General features: G+C 50.3%; 1 protein-coding gene across 1 annotated transcript; it reads right to left on the bottom strand.

The window, feature by feature from the left end:
* Nucleotides 1-1,311: 1,311 nt before the first annotated feature.
* On the bottom strand, nt 1,312-10,967 carry LOC134432782 (zinc finger protein 239-like). The gene is made up of 3 exons (XM_063181693.1): nt 10,905-10,967; nt 3,189-3,247; nt 1,312-2,466 (listed from the first exon to the last, which is right to left on the bottom strand). Exon 3 carries the CDS (start codon nt 2,450-2,452, stop codon nt 1,544-1,546), a length of 909 nt encoding a protein of 302 aa, XP_063037763.1. The 5' UTR covers nt 2,453-2,466; nt 3,189-3,247; nt 10,905-10,967; the 3' UTR covers nt 1,312-1,543.
* Nucleotides 10,968-19,531: the final 8,564 nt, after the last annotated feature.

Below are 19,531 nucleotides of genomic sequence, written 5' to 3'. Positions count from 1 at the left end.
CGTTAGTTTGAGAGATGAAGCGTGGTGATTGGATGGTTTGGGGTGGGGCGTGCTGCTATTGGCTGGGAAAAGTCTGGGATTTTTAAAGGACTTTCCCGGTTTTTTGGGGAAAAACACTCAGATTTTTAAGGAAAAATTCCCGGATTTTTGCAGGAGAAACATTCCCGGGTTTTTTGACCCCACATGACCCCAAAAAACCTAAATAACCGCAAAACACTCAAAATAAACACCAAAGAACACCCAAAAAACTCCAAATACCTGAAAATAACCCAAATAAACCCAAACAAATCCAAATAACCCAAAAAAAAAACAAACAAAAAACCCAAAATTAAACTCAAAGACCCCCAAATGATTTCAAGTACGCCGAAAAAAATCCCACATACACCAACATAACTCCCAAGAACCCCAAATAATTCCAAATAAGCCCAAATAAACACAAACAAACCAAAATACTTCGAAATAAACACAAAGAATTCCAAATAACCCCAAATAAACAGAAATAAACCAAGTAAAACCCAAGAAAACCCCAAAGAGTCCATAACTAACCCCAAACAAACCCTAAATGAACCCAAATAAACCTCAAGAAACCCCTGTTCCTCCGGTCCCCACCCCAAAAAAGATCCCAACCAATCACATCGCGAGGCACTGATGACGATCCAGTTGCTGGGCGCAAACTCAGAGCACTGGTCCCACCCAGCGATTTGCAGCCAATCAGCGCCCGGCCCGACTCTGACTCATGACTTGCCGGGCACAGACCAAGGCCTCTCGCTGCAGTAATTACGCAGAGTCCGTGCAGGGTAATTTCCAGCGAATCAGAGCATGTCTCGCTGATGACTCTTCAGTTGCCAGGAGCGGAATTTGGGGAGCGGGGGGAAGGTGACCCTGGGGATGGGCTGGGGACCCCAAATTAATCCAAAATGGGGTCAGGACCCCAAAACGGAGCAGGAGGGGCCTGGAGCACCCAAAACCAAACACGGGGAAGGGACTGGGGGAACGATTGGAAATAAGAGAGCGGGAAAAAGAGAGTCGGGACCCCAAAATAGAGCTGGGAGGGGAATGGGACCCCCAAATTTACCTCGGAGGGGGATGGGAGGCCCAAACCCGAAGACAGGGCAAAGGCAGAGCCGTGGAGTTTTTACAGGATATCTCAAAGGTGGAATTGGGGTTGGGGTCGGGGAGGAGTTCTTAGCAATACAAGAAGGGTGAGATCAAATTCCTGCCTCTTAGCAACAGCAGCAATCCACACAGAACCTGTCCCCAAAACCTAAATTCCCTCTAAAACAACTGAGAAATTATGCAACTTCAGATATATTCGATCAATTTCCTTCATTTAATCCAGTTTTGGGTGTTTTTAAAGGATGAAGGTGAAGCAGAGGAAAATTAAGGCCAAACCAAAAGGAGAAGCAGCCAGGTGTGTCCTCAACATGGATCACAGGGAATGTGAGTGACCAGGGCTGTGCCCAAAGTGCCTCCTCCAGTGGGGGATGGAGCTGGAGCAGCGCACGAAGCTCTGCCCACACTCGGGGCACTCGCAGGGCTTCCCTTAGTGGTGCCTCCGCTGGTGTCGGGTCAAGTTAGAGCTCCAGGAGAAGCTCTTCCCACACTGGGGACACTCGTAGGGCCTCTCCCCAGTGTGGATGCGCCGGTGGGTGATGAGGGTGGAGTTGCGCTTGAATCCCTTCCCACAGTCGGGACAGCGGAAGGGCCTCTCCTCTGAGTGAATCCGATAGTGCAGGAGGAGACAGGAGCTAGTTGCAAACCTCTTCCTGCATTTATCACACTTGTAGGGCCTCTCCCCAGTGTGGGTGCGCCGGTGGGTGATGAGGGAGGAGCTGTGCTTGAATCCCTTCCCGCAGTCGGGGCATTGGAAGGGCCTCTCCTCTCTGTGAATCCGATAGTGCTGGAGGAGATGGGAGCTGGTCTTGAACCTCTTCCCACACTTGGAACACTCATAGGGCCTCTCCCCAGTGTGGGTCCTCCGGTGGCTGATCAGGCTGGAGCTCTCTCTGAAGCACATCCCACACTCAGAACACTTGTACGGCCTCTCCCCAGTGTGGATCCTCTGGTGCGTGATCAGATTGCCGCTCACACTGAAGCTCTTCCCACACTCCCCACACTCATAGGGCCGTTCCCCAGTGTGGATCCTCTGGTGCCTGATCAGGTCGCCTTTCCACCTGAAGCTCTTCCCACACTCCACGCACGTGTAGGGCTTCTCCCCATCATGGAGCTGCTCATGGAGCACCAGCTCCGAGCTCTGGCTCCGTCTCCGGCCACCTTCCTGGCCCAGGCTGGCTCTTTCCCCCTCAGATCCCCGCCGGCTGCATTTGCAGCCCCTCCTCGTGCGGCATCTCTGGGGCTTTTCCTCCCCGCTGGCTTCCTGCGCCGTGGAGCCGCTCAAAACGGCCTCTTCCACCAGGTTCTGACGCAGGCATTTGTCCTCCCTGCTCTCCATGCTCAGCTCCTGCTCTGGGGGAGGAAGGACAAGGACAGGATGGGATTTGCCTCCACGCCACAGGCAAGGCCAAGGAGATCCCCCCAGGGCTGAGCTGCCGCTGGGGCCATGCTGGGCTGGGAGATGGAGCAGCACAGAGGGGAAAGGGGCACTCATCGCCAGCTCGGGGCTGTGCACAAATCACAAACAGGACTGGACTGCTGGGAATGCCTCCTGAGCTGTGTGATTTTCCAACATCTGTCTCATTACTTGGTTATGACAATGGCAAAATGTCAGCAGCTCATATCACAAGTAGTAGAAAAAGAACTTCACGTTAAAATTTACTTTAAAAAGTTTTTGACCAATCATGCAAAGCAAAAGCATATTGACATTAGTTCTATCCAAGCACTATAAGCACATTGACAGTTAAAACAATGCTTGCTTATTTCAAATACAATACCTGCCTGTAAGCCTTAAAACACAATGCACAGAGCTCCATTATTAATCTTGGAACTTCCCAATATCTTGCTAGATACACTTTTCAGCAGGTTAGGGAGTTATTCTAGATAAGCATTAATGCACACAGACCATTGTTCTATTTCTCCTTAATTTCAACTTCTTATATAATTATTCTGCTGACCAATCTATTGGCTGCTGCAAAGCTCAAATCAGTTCTAATGTCTCTGAGGCTTGTCTTTTGCAGCTTTCCCAAAACCCTCTGATTTTAAGAATCCAGAGACACTAATTTCCTCCTCACCTTCCTCAGTGTCCCAGGCATCATCCTCGCAGCCTCCAAGAAGTTGGCAAAGGGAAATCCTGGTTTGGGGATTAAAAGGGATGAGAATGTTGAGTTCCCTCTGCCCGAGTCCATCTCTACAAGCCACTGGCCATCTCGGCTCCAGAAACACCTCCCAAACACCCAGACTCAGCCCTGAAAAAGCCTCCCAAAAGTTCCCCGTCCCTGGTCCCTCCCCTCTGCTTTTCAGAGGTTCCCCCTTGTCCCAGCTGCTCGGGGGTCACGCTTGGATTCGGGGCCCCCCTTGTGCCTTGTGTCTGCCCTGCCCAGGCTGCTGGCAGTCCCAGCAATCCCAAAAGCTCCCCCTGCTTCACTCTCCCAATTTCAGGATGCCGTGGTTGTTTAGGCTCCCGAGCTCCCTTCTCCCCTCATTCTCTGCTCTGGCCTGCAGCAGCTACAAGGAGTCCCCCCTGCCCCTCTCCAGGCTCTTGAGGCTCCCGCCAATGGTGCCGCTCCCCCCTCTCTGGGCTCCCCACTTTGGGCTCCTGGGGGACACAGGGCTCTGCTCCTCCAGGCTGCCTCTGCCGGCAGCCGCCACCGCCACCCCCCGATGTCCCCCCAAGGGGCCTTTTCCACTCAGCCTTGGACTTCTTCATTCTCAAACACCCCCCCAAAAACTCCAACCCAGGGACCCCCCGGGATATTCGAGTCGAGCTCCCCCTCCCCGCTCATGGGTGCGATGGGGGGACGATGATCCCACAGGTGGGGGCTGCGAATTCAGGCAGGGATGGACAGCGTGGCTCCCTCAGCTCAGCCTCCATCTGCCTTTGTCCCTCCTCTTCCTCCCGCTCCTCCCCTTCCTTCCCCCCTCCTCCTCTGTCTTATCTCCACCTCCTTCGCCTCAACCATCCTTGCTCTTCCATACCTTCTCCTCTTCCACCTCCCTAACCCCACCTCCTCCTTCCATTGCTGCTCTCTCTACACCTCCACCGCTTCTCTTCCATCCCTTCTCCCCCTGCTCCTCCCCTCTAACCCCACCTCCTCCTCCCCCTTCATCCCTGCCCTTCCGTGTCCCTCCTCCTCCTCCCCCAGCAGCAGCCACACCCTCGGTGCCCCGTTCCGCAGCCCTCGCAGCCCGCGGCAGGAGCGGGGATGGAGCCGGGACAGGTCGGGATGGGCAGCGCGGGGCTCTCGGCTGCTCCAGCCGCTGCGGGCGGGGGGAACCCGGCCCGGGCCAAAGGAGAGGCAAACTGGGGAACATCACAAAGCTAAGGAGGCAGTAGATAATGGAGATAAAAGAGTTATGTTAATAATAACTCCAAAAGAGGAAAAGCTGCAAATTCCAAAGTTTAGGGAAGCCGAGACAAAAGAATTAAACAAGACAGGAAGTGAAAAAGATAAATCAGGGAAATGGAAACTTCTTGATGGAAGACAATTTCATAATAAAATGTGCTTACTAGGAAAATATTAGAAGACTTGCATCAGAAAACCCACTGGGGTACTCAAGATTTGTGTGATCATTTTTTAAGGGAGCATGGGTGCACTGGGATTTTTGGAGTAGCAAAGCCAGTACCTGAGAGATGTTTAATTTGCAAAAGGAGAAATAAAAAGGTGAAGAGAAAAACAACATTTGGAGGTCATGAGTTAGCTGGTTGACCATTTCAAAGTATCCATGCAGAAGTTTAGATTTGTGAGGCTCTTGGTTTATTTGCAAAAAAAACCCGCTTAATCTAGAAAAAAGACAATATGCCACATGTTAGACAGGAGATTTTAAGAGGATAAAAATCTTTGAAGTATCAGAAAGCCCCGAGAAAAAAACAAGAGAAGAAAAAGGGGAAATGAAAGGGAGAGGAGCAGGAGGAAAAATCAGAAAGAGAGTGGCATCCTCTGCAGGTCTTGCCCCCTCCGTTCGCGGCCCAGGCGCCTGTCCCGGGTCCCGGCTCGCTGCCCGCCTCAGCTCCGCCTGCCCCGGTTTCCATCCCAGGTGCCGCCTCACTGCCCAGGGCAGCTCCACCTGCCCCTGCGCTGTCGCTCAATTTGTGTGCCCTGCTCCCACTGCCTGGCCCGCGGCCGCTCTGCCGGCCATGCTGGGGAAGATGGGGGTTGCTCTGTCCTGCCGCCTGCTCCGAGGTCACTGCGCCCACCGCACCCAGGGGGGGTCCCAGCCATCCCATCCCCGGCTGCCCTGCCCGTGCCACCTGCGCTGCGCACCGCCGCTGCTGCCGGGCTCTCCCACCTGCCTCTGCTCTGCCGGCAGCTGCCGGATCAGCCGCCATCAGCCATGCGGGGGCTACCCACGCTCCACCTCGGGCTCCACGGGAAGATTCCCCTCTGCCAATTCCGTCAGCAGACCCTGCCCACACTCCCACCGAGCCTCGGCGGGATATCCTCCCCTGACACCGTCCTGCTCTGAGTTACGGCCCCTTGGTAACCACAGCTCCGGCTGTTCAGGGAAACTCTCTCTCTCTACAGGAAGCAACATATCGAAACACTAGGAGCTCAGCTAACAGGCAGCGCGCTCCAAATTCTTTCCCAAAACACGGGAGAAAGGCTAGAGAAGGTAAAAAAGTGAAAGAGTTAGATGAAGGGATTGCTCTATTTCCGTTCAGAGAGGTTCCCATGGGAGGGATGCGCTACTCCGCCCCGCGGGAGCCATCAGCGCCCCTGCCGTCCGTGCCCGGAACTGAACCCAAGGGCAAAGCGCTGCAGCCCAAAGGCCGGGACTGGGTCCGGGCTCTGTTTGCTGTCAGTGCCGCAGCTGTTGGTGTTTGTTTGCTTTATTATACACACTAGTAAACAACTGGTATTCCTATTCCCATATCTTTGCCTGAGAGCCCCTTGAATTCACCATTCTAAAAATTAAGAGGGAGGGGGTTTGCATTCTCCATTCCAAGAGAGGCTTTTTCTGCCTTCCTGAGCAGACACCTCTCTTGTAAAGCAAGACAAGCACCCACAGGCACTGAGGGGGGCTGCAGGAGGGGCACAAGAAGGCCCTGCAGCACTTGGGCACAAAGGCACAGCAGGTGAATGCAAGAAGGGAGCAGCAAAAGGCCAAGCTGAAGGCAAAGGCCAGGGCACAGTTCCTACAGCCCCTGAGGGACCAACCCCAGGGCCCAAGGGGGCCCCAGCACCCAGGGCACGGCTCGGCCACAAGCTCCTGGCAGAGGCATTGCCCTCCTCGGCAGGGGAGAGCCCACCCAAACAGCCCCTGGCAAGGAACCAGGGCTCCAGCTGCAGGGCACAAGGACACTGCAAGCACAGACAGCAGCACCCTCAGGACCAGCAAGTCCACCCCTTGATGGACATGGATTGGCAGGGCTGTCACAGCTCCCATCACACCAGGGACCCTCTACACTGCAGCCCTTGAGAACATTCAGGGTGGGTCTGCATTGAGAGGAGGCATTTCCTGATGGACACAGGGGCCTCTCAATCCACTCTGAATCTTAGACCGAAGGGTGGAAAGAGTAAAGGAATATTTGATTTTTAAGGGAATGAGTGGGAAAGATGAGCAGGTATGACTTGTTCAACTACTATTAGAAGTTGTGGGGCATAGGTTTGAATCAAATCAATTTCTTTTTCTTCCTCCTGTGATTGTAATTACCTAGGAAGGAATTTGAGAGCAGGATTTTAATACTGTAAAAGGGGTTGCAGAGGCCAGTTCTGTTCTACATTTGTGTGACAAGATTGAAAAGGTCCATGCTGAAGTGAACCCAGAAGTGCGGGCAGAGCCAGGGAAAGAGGGAAAATTAGATATGGAGTCACTACAAATTACTTTAAAACAACTAGGACAAGCAATACCCTGTTCCAAGAGAGGGAAGGCAGGGCTCACAGCCTGGTATTGAGTCCCTGTTAAAGGCAGGGCTTTTGGAGCCAGGGATGTCTCCCTACAACACTCCTATCCAGCCAGTCAAATAACTGGATGGATGGACAGGAGGAGGAAACACAGAATTTTCAAGTGTTAAAATGAAGATTAACTGAGGCAGTTTTCCTGGGCCTTCCAAAAAGGAAAAAGAATCTGAATTATAGGTGGATTTTAAACAGGGTCTAGTCAAAGGAATTCTTGTGCTAAAATGTTTAACCCAGTGGCCAGAGAGTGGCCTCGCCTGAAAAGTGATGATAACAGGAGGATCTCCTATAGTTCAAGTCTGGCATCAAGGTAAAGGTTTGACAACCTAAACAGCCTCTAAATGGATGAGCAGGGCTTGGTTATTACAGTATGAAACTTGTTCAATGGCACAGGAGGATTTAGAACTGAGGACAGGGAAAGGGTTAAACCCAGCCTCCTGTCTGAACAGCCTGGAGAGGGGCTGGCAAGGAACCCACGACTGCACTCAAGGGACAGAGCTCCAGACCCAGGCTGGAACAGATTGATGATGGGACATTCCCTGGCCTGAGGGAGAAAATGTGTTTGTGGATGGCTCTGCAAGGGCAGCAGAAGGGAAAAGAGCTACAAGACAGGCTGCTATTAAGGAAGGGGAATCAGACACAGCCCAGGTCACTGCCCCATGCTCAGCTCAACCCACGGAGCTGTGGGTGCCTGTGAGAGCCTGGCACTGAAATGCCCTGAGCAGGAAGGCTTCAATATCTTCTGCTGACACCATGGCACCTAACAGGGGGGCAAAAGCAATTCTCACTGCTTCAGCAACCACTGGAGCAGATATCAAGGCACATTCTCCCACAGGAAGCTGGGCTGGCACAGAGACTGCCCTGGCACTTTGCTGCTGCCAACACCCAGCCAGGACATCGGCTCCTGCCTAAGGAGTGCAAAGCAGCACCACTGGTGGCCAAGGGGCCCATGCCAAGTGTCCCTGAGGCCAGAAACAGCCGCCAGCACAGCTCAACACGGGGGCACCCCTCAGCCTGGCCTCAAGGGCTCTGAAGCCCCGGAGATTTGCACTTCCCGCCCGCAGCAGGAGGATGGGAGGCCGTCCCTGAGCCTGCCCTCAAGGCAACGCAGCAGCGGCCAGGGCTCCACAGCGGGCCAAGCCCCTGCGCCTGCCCACAGATCCTCGCCTGGAATCCTCTGCAATCCTGGCCACCCTCCTCTGCCATCTCCAGCCCCTGGGGCCAAGCCTTGCTGCCACTGCTGCAGCTTCAGCGCTGGCTGGGCCTGCACTGCCACAGCTGCTGGGGAACACCACGGCACAATTCCACTCTGGGGCTCACTGACACCCACACTCTGGGCTGCCTGCCATTGCACTGCTGCAAAATGTACTGATTTCGGTTCTTTCAAATCTTATTTCTCTGCTCAGAAAGGTTTCTCTACTCAAAGGTTTGCCTTTGGGAAAGGAATTTTAAAGGTTTTATTAACGGGATGTTACACCACGCAATGGAGATGAGTTTAACATCTGAACACACTGGGAACAGCCCAAAAGACACCCACAGAGATAACGACCAGCAACAAAACATCAACATTGCCCAGCAGCAAACAGCAACCAACAGCTACCCCAGACACTGCCCCCAACAGAGCTAGAGACACCTGGGCTGGAAAAGGCTGAGAAGGAAATCCAGGAGTGTGGAGACCGAATTCACATCAGAGGGGAAGAAATCCGGATCCAACAGGAAACCAAATACTAAAAACTGACAGAACTTGGAAGCAATGAACATTAAAGCAGTGGATTTAGATTGGTTCCGACCACATAAAGTTGAGAGAAAATCGAGTAAAACTCACATGGCATGGAATGATTTTCTCTGCACAGCCAGGCTATTTGTGAAAGAAATTATTTCTGTTGCACATCCAGGTCAGAACCAAGGAATGCCTTGACTGTCTAACACTAAAGAGATTCTTGGAGAGTTTTTGTTTTCCCTGCAGTTTCAGTGATAAGATAACAAAATTATAATAACTTTTTATAATAATTCCCACTTTATATTGTCAGGTGGGTTTTGGACAGAAGTGTGAGAATCAATTTTTGGTCTGGGTTTTTCCAAGTTCTCCTTTATGGTGCATTTGTAGAAGTGAAGAGCTTTAACCGTAATACTTGGAACTCGTAAATAGTTAATACATTTATTTAAAACACAGCAGATTCTTGGGGGACCACATGTGACTCACCAGATGGCTGCCCTGGAAGAGAAGCTTCATTCCAGGCAGCCTCCAGAGGAGCTTTAGAAATGCAAATGAACACTGCTGGGCAAAGGGTGGACAATGCACCTGGGTCTCTTGCCTGGGGCAGGAATTGGGCTGATTCCCTCTGCCCCTCACCCCAAGCTCTGCCTGCTGGCATTGATGGAATTTGCACAGGTCGAGGCAGAGCCCAGGGGGAGGATATATGACCCTGCAACAGAAACGGGTGAAGCTGCAAAAGGAAACAGCACATGGAGAATGTTGGGAAAACTTCACTATAAATAAGGGGGGAGGATTCATCCCTCTGCCCACTCCAACATGTGCTGTCACTGTCTAAGTTATATAGGTTATATTAGACCACTGGGGATTTTTTTGCTACCATAAATTCAGGGAAATCAGTTGTGATTACAACTATTGGCTGATTTAATTAGAGCAAAGCAGTCAATTGATGTAGCCCTGGCTAGAGAGAGCAGCCAAAAATGGGGAAAAGATGAACGGCCAGCAGAACAAATCCTACAACACCATGGACCAGGCCCTGGGAACCCGAACCAATTCATATCAGGAGCCACAGAACCCATTTGTCATTTCAATAGCATCATTAGATTACAAGCTGCCCTCGCAATAATAACCAACCAGACAGCTCAGGCTCCTGACCTTCCTGCTGAACAATCCACTGAAATGAGGAACACAACACTTAACCATGGGATGGGATCAGATCATCTGTTAGCAGAAAAAAGAGGAGTTTGTGGAAAATTAAATGACTCAAACTGCTGTTGGCAAAGAGGACAAAGGAAAAGTGGTGAAACAGATAACAAAGGAAGTAAGAAAGCACCTCATGCTCCAGCCCAAACGTGGAAAGGATGGGAATGAGACACGGTTTTGTGGCTCTCTGGCAGACCATGGGTTAAACGAATGCTGTTTCTCCTCTGATGTGCTACAGCAACTCTCATCTTTTTACCATGCTCCACACCTTGAGAGTGCAGCTCATTCAGGAGCTGAGCGAGGGGCCAGGGACTCGTCGATAAGGAAGCAACAGGCAAAACCATCGGCTTCAATAAATGTTCCTAATTAACATGGACTGCTTCTCACAAAAAGTCCCGCTAAATTCCGGAACTTCCAGGAGAACAAAGGCTTTACAGAGCCGTGAATATCGGCCGTTATACAAAAGTGGGGGTGCACATTAACGAGGACATGCAGTTGGCGGATCGGGAGCTATGAACCTTCTAAGTACCTCAGCCAGTGGGCAAAGGGAGAGGGAGACACAGCCGGGAAAATGAGGATAAAAAGGAGGCTGCGAACTACAACTATGGCAGAGACCGCACGGCAAATGCCCCACGGCCTCTCCCTCTGCTCAGCAATAAAGTCACTTTTACAGGACTCCTCTGTCTCCTCTGCGCACAGAAACTTCCGGCCACGGCAATTTCCCCGCACAGCCCCGGGCACGGGGCAGCCCCCTCTGTCCCAGCCACAGCAACCGGGCCGAGCCAGCGCTGCTCCGGCAGTGGCTCCTGCCGAGGCAGCGGCCGCAAGGAGACCGCGGGCAGCCGCTCCCGCAGCGCCCTCACGCCAGCGGCAACACGCGCCGGACACGGCACAACGAACCCGCCTGAGCCCCCTGCCGCCCCCGAGGCCCGCAGCCAGCCCCGAGCCCCCGCACAACCCAGCGCGGCTCCCACCTGCGCTGCGGCCTCCTCCGAGCTCCGCCGCCGCCTCACCGCGCTCCGGCCACTGCCGCCGCTCACGGGACCGCACACACGCTCCGACAATGGCGCCGCTGCCCAGCCACGGCCGCCCTCAGCCCGCCACCGGGGCCCTGCTCCGCCCCGCTCCCACCAATGAGCGCGCCACAACCATGACTGACGGCATCATCGCCCAATCCCAGCCAGGGGCGGGCTCTGCACGCGGCACAGCCCCGCCCCGCCCTCTCAGGGTCCCCCGGGCTGCGTGAGGGCAGAGCCGGAGCTTAGGAGCAGCCCTGGAACGGGCCCGAGGGGATTGAGCTGAAAACACAAACAAACTTCTCCGCACCTCCCGCCACGGCTTTCCCGGCACTGTCGCTTCGGTGTCTCCGGCTCAGCGGGAAGCCCTGGAGCCTCACTTCTCCTACCCCTAATTAGGAACATCCGTGCATCGCTTTGATTTCCCCCAAAAAGGGAAAACCGCCCCAAAGCCCTGTGGATGAGTGGGGGAGGGGAGAGATTTCTGACAGAAAACTCCAAAAACTCAGAGCAGGATAATGAGAAGTAAGTGAAGACCCTTAAATGCAGCTTTCCCCCACGCCTCCCTCCTTCCAGCTGCACCTCCTACCCCGGCAGTGCCGCAGGCAGGAATGGGGCCGGGCTCAGTTCATGCCCCAGGGTTTCTCCCTCTGCTCAGGGACAGGAGTCGTTCCCCTGCTGCACCCTGGGCTCTCTCCCACCGGAGACTTCTCCAGAACTTCTCCAAGCCGAGTCCATCCCACGGGGCACAGCTCCCTCCAAGTGCTGCAGCGTGGGTCACTGTGCCCCGGGGTCAGTCCTGCCAGGACAGGCTGCTCCAGCGGGGCCCTCTGGCCGCGGGGTCACAGCCTCCTCTCAGGCATCGCCGTGCTCCAGCGTGGCTGCTCTGGGGGCTGCAAGGGGATCTCCGCAGCCCGATGGATCTGCAGGGTGATCTCTGCTGCCCCGTGGATCTCTGCATCCGGCACCGCCGTTTTTGGAGGCACCAAGAATAGGCTGAGCTCTGCCTGAAGCTCTTCTCACATTCCCCTCACCCTTCCTAGCACACGGAGGCTTTTACCTCCTCACAGCTCCCCGGGCTGGTTTTGCAGCCTGTTGCCTTCTCACGGCGTGGCGACCTGGTTCTTATTCTGGCACGGTGGCGCAAAGCCCAGGGTCACTCGGTCCATATGCTCTTGACACCAATGTGGTGGACAGCAAATGGCATTTATTGCTGGGTTACACGGGTTTTTATGGCTTGGGCAGTCAGTGTCATTTCCTTCTGCTCACGTCTGTCTGGGTGCGCCCAGGCACGGAGCAAAGGTCTGACCGCCGGGTGGGGGGTGTCCTGACTGACCGTACAGCCCGAATTCTTCAGCACGCTTGTCCCTGACTCTCCACAGCAGCCCCTCCTCGTGTGGGATCTCTGGGGCTTTTCCTCCCCACTGGATTCCTGCGCCGTGGAGCCGTTCCAAATGGCCTCTTCCATGAGATTCTGTGGCAGGGATTTTTTTCTCCCTGGTCTCTGTCTGCAGCACAGTGCCTGGTGGAGGAAGGACAAGGAGAGGAAGAAAGAGGGAGAAGGGAAAAGGAAAAGGCAGGAGGAGAGGAAGGAACAAGAGGGAACAAGGGAGGAAGGAGATGGGAAAGGAACATGGATGGATATAGGACAGAATGAGGAGAGGAAGGAGGGCGGACAAGGAAAAGATGGGATTTGCCTCTGTGAAAAATGCCAATCACTTGTTTTTAAAATTTTTAAAGTTTAATCATAATAAAATGGTTATAAAAATAGTAACACAATTAGAGTAATAACAATTTGGACAAATTGAATTTAGACAATATGAGACAATAAAAAGAAAGAGTTACGGATGTCCGGGTATCTTTTGTGGCCAGCAGGAGCCCGAAAAAAAACCGCGTTAACAAAGGATTAGCCCTTAAGAACTGTTGCATATTCACACACTTCATACATGATGCATAAATCCCATTCAAATACCGGATTCTGTCTGGTCAGTGTCAACTTCTTCCTTCTAATCCTAACAGCGCCTCCAAGGCGGGAAGAAGTTCGTTTCTTCTGATAAGAACGCAAAAAATTCCCTTTCTGTGAAAGATCTTTCTCTGAAAGGTGTCCTGTGGCTGCTATCTCACTGCAAGCCCTTTCTGTTAAACAAAGCATCTTACATAGCATAGTTTCTATTTTTATAACCTAAAACTATATTTAACACATTATTTAAGAAAATTAATACAGCATTATTTTCTAACACAACACTTATAATATTCATTTTAATATTTGTGAAAAACCAATCATAAAATACATGCATTTTTCACAATCCCCACTCTTATTCTTTGTAAATAATTTGGCTTGAGCAATATCTTTTTCTACTTGTATCTTCTGGACTATGCTAGTGAAATAAAACAGGGGACTACACAAGTAAGAAATATAAAAACAGTCGTAACACAAAATGAAAGATCTTAATTTCTTCTAATACATTACGCCACCAGCTAGATTTTAACATTGTTTTCTAATTTTTGGACTGGTACCTGGGTTATTATATGCATATATATTTTTCTTTTTGATTTCTTTTGCTTTTGCTAGAATGACTTTTCTGTGGTCACCAATTTTCAATGATCTGATATATTGAACTTTCCACAAACACCCCCTTCTTTGGCTAATAAATAGTCTAAAGCCAACCTATTCTAATACCCTACAGTTTTCGTTTGGCTTAGCTAGCTTAATATTAACTCTAATGCCTGGGTAGCCTTATTTGCTATCATTTCTATAATTGCTTGGAGTCTTGTAATACAATTCAACAGATAATTTGGAGTCAATACAGAGTTAGATGGCTGTCCTGGTTTTACCTTTTCGTTTATTATTTGTTTTTTTACCAAATCTTGAACCATATCTTCAAGATTAAATTTAAAACAAATCCATCTCTCTCCTTTTGGACATTCAGTTCTAAATCTATTGCCACTTTTTCTTAAGTTTCTTGTAATCTAATAATTTACTCTATTTTGCCTACAGGTTTTTAATTTGGATGGGTTATAACAGTGGCTGTTGACATGGGTGTGTGTAATAAAAGAGAAACTTTGGTTTCTTTCCATGTGATGCTTTCTGTAGCATTTTTGACACAATCTTGCTGATATCCCGAAAGGGAAAAGACAATAAATGAGTGCTGGAAACAGGAATAACAGAGGTCCAGTATGGCTTATACTCCCACCTCCCATGCCTGTGAGGTTGCAACCCACAGCAGGTTTATTTGATCTTCTCGGTGGCAAAATGCAGAGGCCAATCTGGTCTTGCCCTCTATTTTCTTGTCACCTTCTCTTAACTAATTTCTAGGCAAATTGTTTTTGACACTCTTGAACTGTGGTCTCTTACTGTTCCTCAGGTATCTCTCGTTCAACAGGCACTAATAATTCCAATCCACAAAACCAAGTTATTACTTTAACACTCTTTTTGCAACAAGAGCATAAATTTTGTGAATTACAATACTAATTACTCTCACAATTTAAGCATTTACTTATAACCCAGATAGCGTGTCCAGTATTGGAATGAATCAAATAAAGTTTACTAATGGAAATGGCAATTCCCCTTCTCCCCTGTTCAATTCTCAGGCTAAGGTCAGAATACAAAAGCAGTCTTGATCGTTCTATCTGAAGTTTTCCTCCCCCAAGGAGATGTTTTATTCAGGCAGTGCTCGAAACCAGTGATATAAGCATTATCTTATTTCTTAATTCAGTGTTAATCTTTGTACATTTCTTGGATCATTTGGGTTTTCCCAAACTATTGCCACTCAGTCCCCATTGGAAAGTCACTTCGGTATCACCCAGTTTAAATGTGATAGTCCATTCCTCAGGTTTCTTCACAAGTCTGTTGATTCTGCTGGCATGAATTCACCCTCTGCAACAATGATTCTGATTGTTGCTTCAGTAGTACCTGGAAAGGACTTCTTAATAGCATAGTAAAGAAAGAAAGATAATACTGCATGAACTTTTACTATTCGCTTTTTTCCCAAACTTTCTAGGTTAAGCTAAAAGCTTTCTCCACAGCAGCCTCTTCTTCTATGCAGCTGCGCTAATAGCTGCAGAGGCAAATTCTTGTTTCTGTGAGTTACAGTTAGTTAAATAAGAAAAGCTAGACCAATTTTAACACGAGATGTATCACATCTATTGTTTTTTACTTTTTGGGCAGCATTTAATTGTTTTAGCCTTACAAACCCATTCTTCAGGAAAAAAACCTTCTCTTTAACAGCAAACAAAACACAAACAAAAAAACCCCAAAAAACCTTCTTACTTAAGAAAAACAAACTGCTTTGTGGGGTTTGGAGAGTCAGCAATCTGCTTTGATTTTATCTTTTAGTGCTAGCCCCTCTCCCCCCCTCTTCACAGCCTTACTGTCAGTGCTGTTCTTCGCCCTTCCCCCGCTGCTGCCCCTTGGCTGCAGGGCCGGAGCAGGGGAGAGCAGCCCCAGGCATGGGGACCCTGGGGGCTGCCTTGGGTCCCCATGCTCTCTCTCTCTCTCTCTTCTCTCTCTTTCTCTTTTTCTCTTTCCTTGTCTCTCTCTTCTTCTCTCTGTCTCTTTCCTTCTCTCTCTCGGCTCACTTACTGGGCCGACGCTGCCATCCTGGGCTCGGCACCCCGACAGTCTTGGGAGCCTCCCGGCAGTTCCACCACGGAGCCAGCCCGCTCCTGGCCGCAAACCTGTGTCCTCTGCTGCCAGCACTGCCACGGGTCACCTCCATGGATTGGTCCCTGCCGCAGCCCCCGAGACCCCGCCGATCGTAGGGAGCGCTCAGACACCTCCCAACCTTGACAACCCCAAACTTGGCATCCCCAGGTGCTCCTGACATTCTTTTTCTTTCTCTAGGCAACTTATCCTCTTTTCTCTTCAAGCAGGGCTCATTCTTCTAAGATCTTTCTGGACCTCAGTGTGGCATTGAATAACCTGCTAACAAGCATGTGTTAAGATACTTCTCTGCCTTTCATGCAAAAAACCTTCATTCACACTTCTGCTCTCTTCTAGCACCAAGATGTCATCACATTCTAACATCTCAGAGTTTCTCAACTACCTCTCTACTTCACCTTCTCTCTTTGTTCTCTCTCAATTGTAACCCTTATGGGGTCGATATCTAATCTTCCCCTATTTTTTTCTCCAGCCCAAACTTCTTTGTTGATATTTTTTTTCTTCATCGCCTTGGCCTAATTTCAAAACTCTAGCTGTCATTTTCCCGTTTTCTGATATAACTCTTACTCTTAATTGCACTTGTAAGACTCTTCCCAATAAATTGCTACATGCCCCTGTTATGAACAAAAATTCAGTTGATTTTTTTCTGTGAGAAAAAGGTTACCACTACTGCTGGGCTGCTGCCTGTGTTATGGTAATTATGGGTCGTTGTGTTAATAGTTGTTTTTGTATCGGTAAAAGCCCTGGCTGGGGTGAGTTAATGGCTCTTCTCTCAGACAGTGAAGGGTGCGGTACCTCCCGAACAGTTAAGAGAAAAGACTTTGGAGGGGAGGGATATGCAAAATAACTCTAAGGACCAGCATGCTGTGTGGGACCCCTACTCCAAACGTGCAGGAAGAACCCCAAAAACAACGAAGGGATCATTATGCCCTAAAGGCTCCCACAAGGACCTGATCCCCAGCTCTGCCCTTAGTGGACAGAGCTGTGCATATCCTCCTCCTCTGAGTTGCCCTGGGAGAGACGACGGGAGACTGCAGCCCTGCCGAGCTGCCCAATCCTGAGCTGATCACTTATAATAAAGGCATTAAAAAGGAGAAGAAGGCTCTTGGCCTCGTTTATTTCACCCCTGGGACCAATAACACATCTCCCATCTAAATTTTAGTTTCTTCCTTCAATTACCACATCTTTAATGACTGGAAATGTAAAGCTTTCTTTTTTTGCCCCTGTTACTTTCACTATATGTTTGCTTACACTATAACTTTTTGGAACATTTAACAGGCAGGTTCTCTCTGCCCCTGTGTCTATTACAAATTCCAATTCTTCTTCTTGGGGACCCACTTTTTAAAGTTATCACAGGCTCCAGATGGTATTTGTCCCCCCCCCAAAAAATTAGAGCCTATTGTTATGAACAAAAATATCTTTGTTGTGAGAAAAAGTTACAAAGAGGCAGCCAGATCACTGGCCCTGCCCAAGTTCTGTGTGTTTTGTTATTGTAATCACGGGTCGTTGTCGTTAATGGTTGTTTTTGTATTAGTAAAAGCCCTGGCTGGGGCGAGTTAATGGCCCTTCTCCTGGGTGGGGACCTTCCCGAGGCTAAGTTGTACCTTTCTCAGAATAGTGAAGACACCTGAGAGGGTGGGAGGGGTTATGCAAAGTGACTCCCAAGACCAGAATGCTTTGTGGGACCCCGACTCCAAACCCACGGGGAAACCCCAAAAGCAACGAGCCGCCTAAGAGTTGAGAGACTGGAGTGATATCTGGATGTGAGGAGCAGAGCGCTAGGCCTGCAGAGATGCGGGAAACCTTCATCGTTCCTCACCCTGTCTTCGAGATCCCCCGGGCCAGGTTTGGGAGGGAGCGAGACCCGGACTGAAGCACCATCTGACGGGGACATCACGCCCTAAAGGCTCCCACGAGGACCGGATTCCCCCAGCCCTGCCCCTGGTGGACAGAGCTGTGCATATCCTTCTCCTCTGAGTCGCCCTGGGAGACGACGGACGCTGCAGACCCGCCGAGCCGCCCAATCCTGAGCTGATCACTTTTAATAAAGGCATTAAAAAGGAGAAGAAGTCTCCTGGCCCTGTTTATTTCAGCTGGGGGCTCTCGTCCAGAATAGCCACACCGCAAGAGGACTCAGGACTGGCCATCTTGGATCTTCAGAGGACAGCTGGCTACTAGGACCAGAGAGATCGGCTCAGGACAGCGACGCAGAGGAGCACCGGAGCACCGGACTGGTGAGAAATCCGGTGGCGGGAGTGGGAGACGAACTAAAAAATCAGGCAGTTGTTTTTCCTGACTGAGGGAGTCAGGCACGACCCGGATTCTTGGCCGAGGCTTCGTGTGTTCAAGTCCCGATAGATGTAAGACCTGACGCTGGGAAGTTGGGCAATCAAGAGATTGGGCAGTTGTTTCAGTATAAAGTCCTGAGCATCAGGCAGAAATTTGAAGTTCAGTGGAGGAGGCTGAAGCTCCTCAAACAAGGTTTTTTGAAATTCCCGGTCTGTAGAGGCACCTTTGGGATTTTTTATTGAGACCTGAAAAATGGGAGGTTGTAATAGTAAAAAGACCGGCAAGAGACTGAGGTATATACATCCCAATAGTCCCTTAGGAGAACTGTTAGTAAAATGGGATTCTCTAGAGGCCACGGAGGGATTAGATAAAGTGAAAATGATCCATTATTGTATGGAAGCGTGGTCAGAATTAGAGTTGCAAGGAGGATGGCCTTGGTGTGGGACAAAGGATAAGTGGATGTGCCAACAATTAAATAATTATCTGACAGCTCAAAGAGATACTGATCCTGAGCAATTATTGTATGTGGCTTGCTGGTTAAAGAGCGCTGTTGGGGATGAAGGGGTGCGAATTTGTAAGGTACAGAGGAAGAAAGAGGGGAATGAAGGAGGGGATGATAGAACTAGTAAAAGATGGGACCCCCTGGATTATTTGCCTCCTTCTGCCCCTCCGCCTTATAATCCTCTTCTTCAAGCACCTCAAATGGCAGGTCCAGTTCCTCCCCCGGCTGCCATCTCATTACCACCTGCTCAAATTCCTCCTTCTACCTCTTCAGCTTCAGCTATGATAAACCCAGTATCTCCTCCAGTTCCTTCTGCACCACCACAAGTGCCTACTCCACTTGCTGCATTCTCCACTCCTTCTCCAGCTCTGCTTAATATCTACTCAGGCTCTTCTCCCCCTCCTATTGCTGTCCATTTACCTCCTTCTACCTGGGACACAAATGCCTCCTCGCCCGATAAACAGCTATCAGCAAATACACCTGCTGATGGGCAGAGAGTTCAGGGTAACCCAGAGAACCCTCAAAGTAGTTTGGCATCTGAAGATGGGCCTTACTGTAGCACCAGATCCAAGACCTCCAAGGCAGAGAGACTCTTTCCCCTCAGAGAGGTTCCTATGGGAGGAGTAGCGGGAGGTGTTGGCTTTGTGAATGTTCCCCTAACTGCTTCTGAGGTGAGAGGATTCAAGAAAGAGTTGGGGCATTTGGTTGAGGACTCAGTGGGCATAGCCAACCAAGTGGATCAATTTCTAGGTCCAAATATCTACACCTGGGGGGAGATGAATTCCATCCTGAGTATATTATTTTCCCCAGAAGAGGTCCAGATGATAAGGGCGGCTGGCATAAGAATATGGGAGAAAGATAACAGTCCAGGACCCCAGGTGCCAACAGGTGAACAGAAATTGCCACTAACGGTTCCCAGCTGGAACCCTAACCAGGAAGAGGGGAGGAAGGCCATGAGGTAATATAGGTCTTTGATAATACGGGGGATCAAAGAGTCAGTTCCCAAAGGAACTAACACCCAATTGGCATTTGAGGGTACACAAGAGAAGGATGAAGCTCCTGCTGCCTGGCTTAACCGCCTAAGGCGAAGCTTTCAGTTGTACTCTAGAATAGACTCAGACACCCCAGAAGGTC

This window comes from Melospiza melodia, assembly GCF_035770615.1.
Source record: "Melospiza melodia melodia isolate bMelMel2 chromosome 7 unlocalized genomic scaffold, bMelMel2.pri SUPER_7_unloc_1, whole genome shotgun sequence".
In the NCBI taxonomy this organism is placed as follows: Eukaryota; Metazoa; Chordata; class Aves; order Passeriformes; family Passerellidae; genus Melospiza; species Melospiza melodia.
Note: the sequence above shows the minus strand (reverse complement) of the source record. Positions and strands in the feature narration are given on the sequence as shown.

Coding starts and splice junctions, on each gene's coding strand:
- LOC134432782 (XM_063181693.1), bottom strand. CDS start 2,452: ATGGAGAGCAGGGAGGACAAATGCCTGCGTCAGAACCTGGTGGAAGAG.